The sequence below is a fragment of the Panthera pardus genome, unplaced genomic scaffold (assembly GCF_024362965.1).
Source record: "Panthera pardus isolate Hobbes unplaced genomic scaffold, ASM2436296v1 HiC_scaffold_12, whole genome shotgun sequence".
NCBI classification, from domain to species: Eukaryota; Metazoa; Chordata; class Mammalia; order Carnivora; family Felidae; genus Panthera; species Panthera pardus.
Window position 1 is genome coordinate 54,558,271 of NW_026526677.1, and position 9,878 is coordinate 54,568,148.

A 9,878-nucleotide genomic window follows, 5' to 3' on the forward strand; every position below is an offset into this window, starting at 1 on the left:
CTGCTTTTCATCCTTTCTGTCGCTTATGGTATCCTATATAATCATATATCATTTTAATACACACTGAAACTCAGTGAATGAATGAAAGATCATATCATTAACTTGGAGGCCTCTATCTTAAAATTAAGTTATTAAATGGAATTTGTTAAAAAAAAATCATCCACACATGATTTATGAAAATCCGTGAACTCATAGATAAGACAGTTTTCCCTTCCTAATATAGGATGGTGTGATCCAATCAGGGCAGGGCGTGAATAGAACAGAAAGGGGGAGGAAAGAATGATTCAATCCTTCCTGCCTGATTTTTTGAGCTAGGATATCAATTGATTTTTTTTCCTGCCTTTAGCACCCTGGTGCTCAGGTCTTCAGACTCAGGCTGAATTACACCAACTTTCTAGGACCTCCAGCTTGTAAAAGGCAGATTGGGGGACTTACCAGCCTCCATATATAATCCTCAGTCCCCAGTACATATCCTATTGCTTCTGTTTCTCTGGACAACTCTGACCTATACAATGGTATTGCCAAGGTCTTAAGTGTATCTTGAGATTTAAGCAGGTATTATTCAATAGTAAAATATTAACAGTTTATCAAGGAAACATCTTATCCATCTTAATGTTCTTCACTGATGATATATAATAGGAACAATAGGGTTTTCAGGTACTTACCAAGGTGTGCCATTAGGGTATACCTCAGGCACTATATATATGACAAGAATGAAGTCAGTCCAATCCCCCAATCCCAGTCTCAGGTACACGGGATTATTATGACTTTCTGATACTAGTCTTTCCTCCCTGATGCTTTGTTAGTGGACTTTGGGAATGATTACACCGGAGGCTATACCCAGAAGGACTACAAAGCCCAGTCGAATACTTTAATGAATCCTTAAGTGTTAAGTGAGACATACTCAACTGAATTCCCATAATGCAAATGATTTAGTCATTTTGAGGGGCCTTAAAAAAAGAATAGGAGAGTGTCCCAGTCCCATTATGCTGAATTGCTTCCTTACCTACAGTTTCAGAGCATTCTGGTTTTGGCTCTTTCCCAGCTGTTGTCACATTGTATTATTCTATGTCATTATGTTAGTGATACTACGTTTGAGCTATTGGGTTTTTTAATTCTTAAAGGAACAGATTATTATTTTTTAAAGACAAGGGGCCCCTGTGTGGCTCAGTTGGTTGAGCGTCCAAATTTGGCTTAGGTCATGATCTCATGGTTTGTGGGTTCAAGCCCCACGTTGGGCTTCATGCTGATAGTGTGAAGCCTGCTTCAGATTCTGTGTCTCCCTCTGTCTGCCCCTCCCCTGCTTGCACTCTGTCTCTGTCTCTCTCTCCCTCAAAAATAAATATAAACATTAAAATAAACACTTTAAATAAATAAATAAATAAGTAAATAATAAGGGGATAGTATTTACTTTTAAAATACTATGTTGATATTGAAATAAATAATACTGACATGTTTAATACAAAAGTGAATGTTGGCCTCTCTTTTCCCCTTCACCGATAACCAAGGATAATCTCCATTGACCATTTGAAATATTTGATTCCATGAATCTCTCTCTTAACATACACACAGACACATACACTACACACACACACACGTTTTGTTTGAATTAGTTTTTTTAGAATTGAAATAATTCTATATGCACTGTTATTCAGCTGTCTTTTGCAACAAATCAAATATAAAATGTGTATCACTGCATATGCATCCACATTATTCCCTTTGGTTGCATGATGTACATTCCATAAACAGATTTTGCTTTTATTTTAATAAAATCCCTCCTCTACTGAGGTTTAGGTGGTGCAGGTAGTGATTCACATTGTGCAGAAATGGGAGTATCCTGAGGTTAGAACATGTACAGAATCATTGGCAGTGGTAAATTAGGGCTGGTTAGGAGACTGACAGGAAAAGATTGAAAGACCAGAGTCCAGGAGATCTGGGGTGGTAGAATTATACCGGTATATATCTTGAAGATCTTTGCATCACATGTTAGTGCCCACCAGAGAGTATCCACCACGGAAATGCAGCCAACCTTATAGAAAAGCACGACCAGTTATCAGTCATCCTCTGTTTTCAGCCACCACAGTGTTTGAACAATGGGTACATGAACTTGGAGGCCATAGAGGATGCATGGGTTTGACAAAGGTCGAACGCTATGGAATCCCACATAGCTAAGACTGATCTAGCTACTGCCACCGCTAAATGTCAGACTTCCTAGCAATAGAGACTAATGTTGAGGATTGGATATGGCATCATTTCTCATGGTTACCAACCAACCACTTCATGACAAGTTGACCACATTTGTCCTTTGAATCCTGCAATAGGGGCCAGTTTGATCTTTACAATTTTTGTCTTCTAGTTTCTGGCTTGTCTATTTTCTGACACTATGTCTGAGGCACAGAATATTTTAATGTCATTAAATCTAACTTACCAATTGCTTCTTCTTAGATAATGGTTTAGCATTATAGTCAAATGTAGGCTAAAAGTCCGTGCTTCAAGATTGTAATTTGAATTTACACACACACACACAAACACGAACACCAGTAAATGTAATTTTGTAATTATAAAAGACAGTTTAAATGTATATTTTATCTCTTTTCTCCTCTTAACAGTCTTAAAAAGCAATTTTATAAAGTAACATGCATGCAATCCACTACTGGCCTTATAACATATAGAAATACAATGTGTGTATAATATATTTGAGAGTACAGCACAAAGGAGGTAGGCAGATGCAATGCTGTATTCTTAGAAATGTTGGGGCCCCTGCGTGACTCAGTTGGTTAAGCTTCCGACTTCGGCTCAGGTCATGATCTCACAGCTTGTGAGTTCGAGCCCCGTGTTGGGCTCTGTGCTGAAAGCTCAGAGCCTGAAACCTGCTTTGGATTCTGTGTCTCCTTGTCTCTGCCCTCCACTACTCTGCCTCTCTCTCAAAAATAAACAAACATTAAAAAAAAAATTTTAATAAAAAAGAAATGTGGACAGATGCAGGGTGCCTGCACTTTGGCTCAGGTCATGATCTCATGGTTCATGAGTTCCAGCCCCAAATGGGCTCACTGCTATCAGTGCAGAGCCCATTTCTGATCTTCTGTCCCCCTCTCTTTCAGCCCCTCCTCCACTTGTGCTTTCTCTCTCTCTCTCTGAAAAATAAATAATTAAAAAAACATGAAAGAATTGTTGACAGATGGTAAATTAATAATTAAAACAATAAATTTTGGCATTGTGACATTAATGGATGTATTGTATATAACAATACCACAAATAAAGGGGAAATGGAAGACAGCTATATTGGAGTAATAACTTAAATAGTCCTATATATCACTGAAATTAAGCTAGTGTACATGTGAAGCTGATTTTGGCAAGATGATTTTGGTAAGCCCTATTATAATCACTGAGGAAAACCATCATAAATATATAGTGAAAAAGTCATTAAAGAAATTAAAATGCTATGTAGGGCAATATTAATTTAAAGCAAAAGAAAGTAGCAAAAGAACCAACAGAGAAATTTAAAAATAAAACATGAGATCTGAAAACAAAAAATTAAATGGCAGACGTAAATCCACCTTACCATTCTCAATATTACCATTGAATGTAATGGAAAATGGATTGAGCATTCCAATCAAAAAGCAGTTTGTCAGACTAGATAATAAAACATGAGCCAACCATGTGCTTTCTGTAGGGGACATATACAAATGGATTGAAAGTAAAAGAATGGAAAACAAAATATGCAAATAGCAACTACAACAAAGCTGGCTATACTACATGAGAAAAAAATAGACTTTGAAACCAAAACAAAAAACAAAAAACCAAACCAAATAGTATATAGTACAGTAGACTATACTATATACTATAGTATAGTAAAAAAGATACTATATTATAAGTAAAGAGGTCCATTTTATAATGATAAAAGGGATCAATCCACCAGGAAAGTCTAACAATGATAGGCATATACATACATAATAACAGATCAGCAACATATATGAAGCAAAAATTGGCAGAAATGAAGGGAGGAATAAACAGAAGCTTAAGATTTTAATACCCCACTTTCTCACTATCAATGATGAACAGAACAACCAACTGGACAGAAGATCCAACAAGGAGATGGAAGAATATACGTATATATAAATATATATAAATATAATATAGTATATTAATATCAATTATTAATATATTAACTAAATAATTAATAGTTAATTTTAATAAATAAATTTATTAATTAATAAATATTAATATATTAATAATATAAAGATGTATTAATATAATATAATTTATATATTATATATTATTATAATATATAAAATATTATATATTATATATAATATATAAAATATATAATATATAATATAATTTTTATATATAAAATATTATATATATTTATATATATTCATACATTCAAAATGATAGAAATAACACAATGTTCTGTGACCACACAAAAATATGTAATATATATATATATATATATATATATATATATGAATGTATTTTCATAATAACCAGAAGGTGGCAACAAACTAAATGTTCATCAACTGTCTGAATGGTAAACAAAAAATGTATGCTATACATTGTAGTGAGTTTGAGGATCTGGGGAGTGACTAAGGAAAAGCCTTGACTATGAGATGGCAGTGACACAGTGAGGTTTCTCAGGCAGAACTTGGACAGGTTGTTGGTAGAGGAAGTCCCACACAGCAGGAGATCTTCCAGGGGTGGTTGTCAGGGCCACCACCCCAAGGAGAAAAGGGCAAAGTAACTCCTGGGTTACAGGGCAATTGGAGAGAGGACACGTATTTCTTGATAATATTTTCAGCGACATGGAAGGTAGTGTCTGAACCAGAAGTAGTTCAAAGTCTTTTATAGCCCTAGACTTTGTCTTATCTACAGCTAGCAGAAATCAAATACAATTTTGTGAAATATGCAAATAAAGAAGTCTCTATATGGTTATAATTGTATTTATTTGGGATGTATTTAAAACATTTGGATGTGTAAATATTTCTTTTATCTGGTGCCAGTGGGCTTGAGCTCAAAGTCCTACATGCTGTGTGCAAGGGCTATCCTTTACCCATTTATATAACAACATAAAATGAAATATCATTCAACCATAAAAAGTACTGAAGTTCCGATATATGTTACATCATTATGCTAAGTGAAAGAAATCAACCACAAAATACCACATACTACATTATTACATTTATAGGCAAGTGCAGAATATGGAACTCTACTGAGCCAGAAAGTACATTAGTAGTTACTCCATGGAGGATATGGGATGGAAGTGATAGCTGCAGAGTATGAAATTTCTTTTTGAGATGAGAAAAATTGACTGCTTTGATGGTTACATACACCTTTAAGTATATTTTAAAATTTATAAAAGTACACATTGAACTGTGTACTTTAAATGGATGAATTGTATGGTATGTGACATATCTTAGAAAGTTGTTAATATTAAAAGATATACTTAGCAAATTATACATTTATGGAATAGAGAAAGATATACCATGCTAACACTAATCAAAAGAAAGCTAGAGAAGCTATATTAATTTCATAAAAGACATACTTTAAAATGAGAAAAATTATCAAGGATAAATAAAACGCATTATATTTTGATAAAGTGATTTCCAAAAGACATAACAAACCTTAATGTCTATGCACCTAACAACAGAGAATCAAAATACTCAGGATAAAAATGATAGAATGACAAGGAGAAATAGACAAATCCACTATGATATTTTGAGACTTTAATAGCTCTCTTTCAGTAACTGACGGATCAAAAGCCATCTTGGAACCTAAATTTTCTTCAGAAATGGAGGACCTTCCCAAAATATAATAAACAACTTCATTAGATTGTTGATTTGATGACTCTTAGTTTCACATTTATTGTTAGTTATTAAAAGATAAGTTATGTACTTCTGCTAAGAATAGCTTAACCTGGGTTTAGTGACCATATTCCCTAGTATGTCAACATACATACAAAACAAAACCATGCCTTTATTCTCTATGCTGAAAATACAGGATTTGCACATATATTTTTCTAAACAACAAGCATTTATTTCTCAGTTCTGAAGGCTGTTAGTCCAAGATAAAGGTGCCTACAGATTTGGTGTCTGGTGAAAGCCCACATCCTGGTTCATAGATGGCCCTCCTTTCACTGTGCCCTCACACGGCTGAAGGGGCAATGGAGCTCTGTAGCCTTTTTATAAGACCACTAATCCCACTTATGGGGGCTCCACCTTCATGACCTAATCACCTCCCAAAGGCCTTAACTTTTTTTTTTTTTTGTAATTCCAGTGTAGTTAACATACAGTGTTATGTAGTTTCAGGTGTTCAACAGAGCTTACTATTATTGAGGTTTATATCTACTATCTTAAAAGCAAAATGTTACTAGTAATATTTAAATTCAAAATTCTACATTAATATGAAATGCATTCATAAATATAAAAGGACTGGGAAGGAAGTTATATTTTAGAGTCTCTTTCACCTAAAATTTCTGTTGCTTGAATTTCTTGAGGATTCTATCCCTAATCTGCTTGGTCTTGACACTGTAGACAATGGGGTTCATGAGGGGTGGGACCAGCAAGTAGACATTGGCCATGAGCACATGGACAATTGGGGACACATTCTGCCCATAGCGATGGATCATAGATAGCCCAATCATTGGTGTATAGAAAGTGAGCACAGCACAGATGTGGGAGATGCAGGTGTTGAGGGCTTTCACCCTCTCTGTCTTGGAGGCTATATTCAATACTGTGCCAAGGATGAGGATATAGGAGAGGAGAAGGAGCACTGAATCAAGTCCCATGGAGCAGATGACCACCATGAGGCCATAGATGCTGCTGACCCGACGGCTGGATACAGTTGTCTTTATAAGGTCCTGGTGCAGGCAGAATGGGTAAGAGAGAATATTGACAGAACGATATTGAAGCCTCTTTAGGAGAAAGGAAGCTGGAAAGACCAGAGCCAAGGCCCTTCCAGCAATTGCCAACCCAATCCCAGTGATCACACCATTGGTTAGAATGGCCACATAGCGCAGGGGCTCTCGGATTGCTACAAAGCGGTCAAAGGCCATGGCCAACAGCACAGCTGACTCAATAATTGAGAAAACATGAATGAAGTACATCTGGACCAGACAGGCATTAAAAGAGATCTCCCGGGCATGGAACCAGAAAATGCTGAACATCGTAGGCAAGGTTGTAGTAGATAGGCCCAGGTCAGTAAGTGCCAGCATTGATAGAAAGTAGTACATTGGTTGGTGGAGGGAAGGCTCAGTTCTGATGATAAGTAGGATCGTGATGTTTCCTGCAATTGAGGTGGCATACACCAAGAAGATGGGGATGGAAATCAAGCTGTATCTGCTTTCAAGGCCTGAGAGGCCTGTCAGGAGAAAGCGAGGGTACAGGGCAGAGCTATTGAAGACAGACATTGTGGTGATGGAGGTGTCTTCAGTCTAAGTGGGAAGATGAGAACCTGGAACAATTCGGGTACAGTCAATATTGCAAGAAACAGCAATGCTCTGACGCATGCTGCACTCTATGGACTCTTTCCAATCATTCCTTTGGTCACTGTGTATAATTACTACCTGTATTTATTATTTTGCCAGTTAATTTATTCTTTCATCACTGTATATTTATTGAGAACATAGTTTATAAAAGGAAAATTGACAGTGCTATAATATAGAGAAATATATAAAAACTGTGTTCAAATACTTATAACCTAGAAAATAAAGCTAAAATTAAAGAAGTAATTTAATATAAGGCCTAAAAAAACACAGTAAAAGGAAAGAAACCTGACCCAAATATGTCAGGGAAGATTTATTGAAGGTGATTCTTGAATTAGGTCTCAAATGACAAATATGAGCTGGATGGGAACAAAGGGCTGTATTGGGCATTCTGTGCTGATTGACTCCCAGACAAGTGCAGGAAGATATTACAAGTCTGAGTGCAAATGAATATAATTCAGCAAAACTAGGATAGGGTGGCTCTTCAGATGGTATTGAGGTGCAGACTGAATAGAAATAGGCCAGAATTGTATTGAGGCGGGCACCTTTTGGGATGAGCACTGGGTGTTGTATGGAAACCAATTTGACAGTAAATTTCATATATTGAAAAAAAAAGAGCTTGAAAAAAAAAATAGACCAGAATTTCTGAATGAACTTATGTATAAATATAAAGAACTCCCTCTTCATCTTAGAAGATGCAAGATAGTCATTTTAATAAAAAGTAAACAATATATTGTAAACAGACCTATATTATATTGCTGTCAAACAAGAACCAATGTAAAGAATGGACTAAAGTTTGGCAAAAGAGAAGGCATGGAAATCATTTTGAAGGCTATTGTAGTATTTTTTTAAGTGGATGAAAGTAATATGTGGGATAATAAAGGATAAATGGATATAAATGTTGTATATAGAGAAAAAAATACTGGTTCATGATCATATGGTAGGAATGAGTTATTTGGTAGATTTTGGTTTCATCTATTGAAACAAACAAAAAGCAAAAATTCAGAAGGACCTCAGGAATAGTTTGTGAAACTAGCATGTAAGAATAATTCAGTTTTGTTAGGATAAATCTGAAGCATGTGTGTCCAGGGGCTAGTGGTATATTGGGTTCCATAGAGAGTTGTCAAAAGGGAAATTATTCCTAGAAAATTTGGAAGGATAGCTAATGGAGCAAGGAGACAGAGAAAACATTTCTTAAAAAAAAATAAAACTAGCAATAACCAAAAAAGAACACATGGCATATTATAAGAAGAGTGAAAGAGCTTTAGTGCTCAGGGCTCAGGTACCCAGCAGATGGAATGTGCTGTAGGGAACATAAGAGGCAGAGTTTATCAGGAACTGGAGAAGATGAGGTATTCTACTAGGAACCCTAAAGACTGATTACTTAGCAACATGATGGCCACCCAATTCCAGTTACTTTAGGCACTAAACATCAAAAATACTTTTTTCACTTAGCATATCTGATGTCAAACTTCCTCCAAAATTCACGTGGCCCCCAACATATCTTGTTCCACTAATACAATTACAGTTCATAGTTTTCTCTGACAGACTTAATAAAAGTAAGTAATTCCCTAACCACCTACAGTGATCACAGGAGCTTTTCCACTCTGAAACCATCTTCCTTCCATTTTCAGAAAGATAACAATGAAGAGCAGAACTGCTTTACATATCCTCATCTTGTGATTTATATATTATTCTATTTATAACATATTAGGTGACTAGTCTTAATATACTTCCCTCATTGTCCTAGCTCATCATGTTACAGTCTTCTCCTGGTCTCCTTTAACATCACTTAAACAATAATTGTCATCACCCTGGCATTTGTGCACACTTATTTTATTCTTCCTTTATACCTTCCGTTAAATCTTTCAATATCCTCAGAGACTTCATCCTGCCCAAGTATGCCAAGTCCTCCCTCTTAGATCACTTTCTCCTACTGCCTCATTTTAAAGACTCCTTTCACTTCAGATATTCATAATCCGTCTTCCATAAATGGGTCTATTGGATGTAGGTACAGGCACCCTGCTCTCAAGTAGCTACTCCTCTAGAGTCAGAAGAAGACTGATGACAGCTGTCATTCACTACCTCTATCACTTTGGACACATTACTAAACTTCTTTGAGCATGAAACAAAACAAAAAACTAGGAACTGTATTGTCTTACTTCAGAAAGTACTCAAGAAAATGTATCTAAAATGCTTGGCACAGAATCTGAGACCTTTGAGCTTAAGTGAAGAAAAAGTGTTAAGACCTTTGGGAGATACTTTGGGCTAAGTGAAGCAAAATGTTAAGGGAGGTGCTGAAGTAGTGACAATCTTAAGCATATCAGCCAAATATAACAGTGACCCAAAGGCAGGTGTGACCAAGGGTACCCAAGTTACCACTTATAAAGATATTACT

At 35.8% G+C, this 9,878-nt stretch overlaps 1 protein-coding gene across 1 annotated transcript; it reads right to left on the reverse strand.

Annotated features, from left to right (window-relative positions):
- Positions 1-6,463: 6,463 nt before the first annotated feature.
- Positions 6,464-7,436, reverse strand: LOC109267072 (olfactory receptor 51G2-like). Its single transcript, XM_019449577.2, has one exon. The coding sequence runs from the start codon at positions 7,403-7,405 to the stop codon at positions 6,464-6,466; it is 942 nt and encodes a 313-aa protein (XP_019305122.2). The 5' UTR covers positions 7,406-7,436.
- Between the last annotated feature and the right edge of the window lie 2,442 nt (positions 7,437-9,878).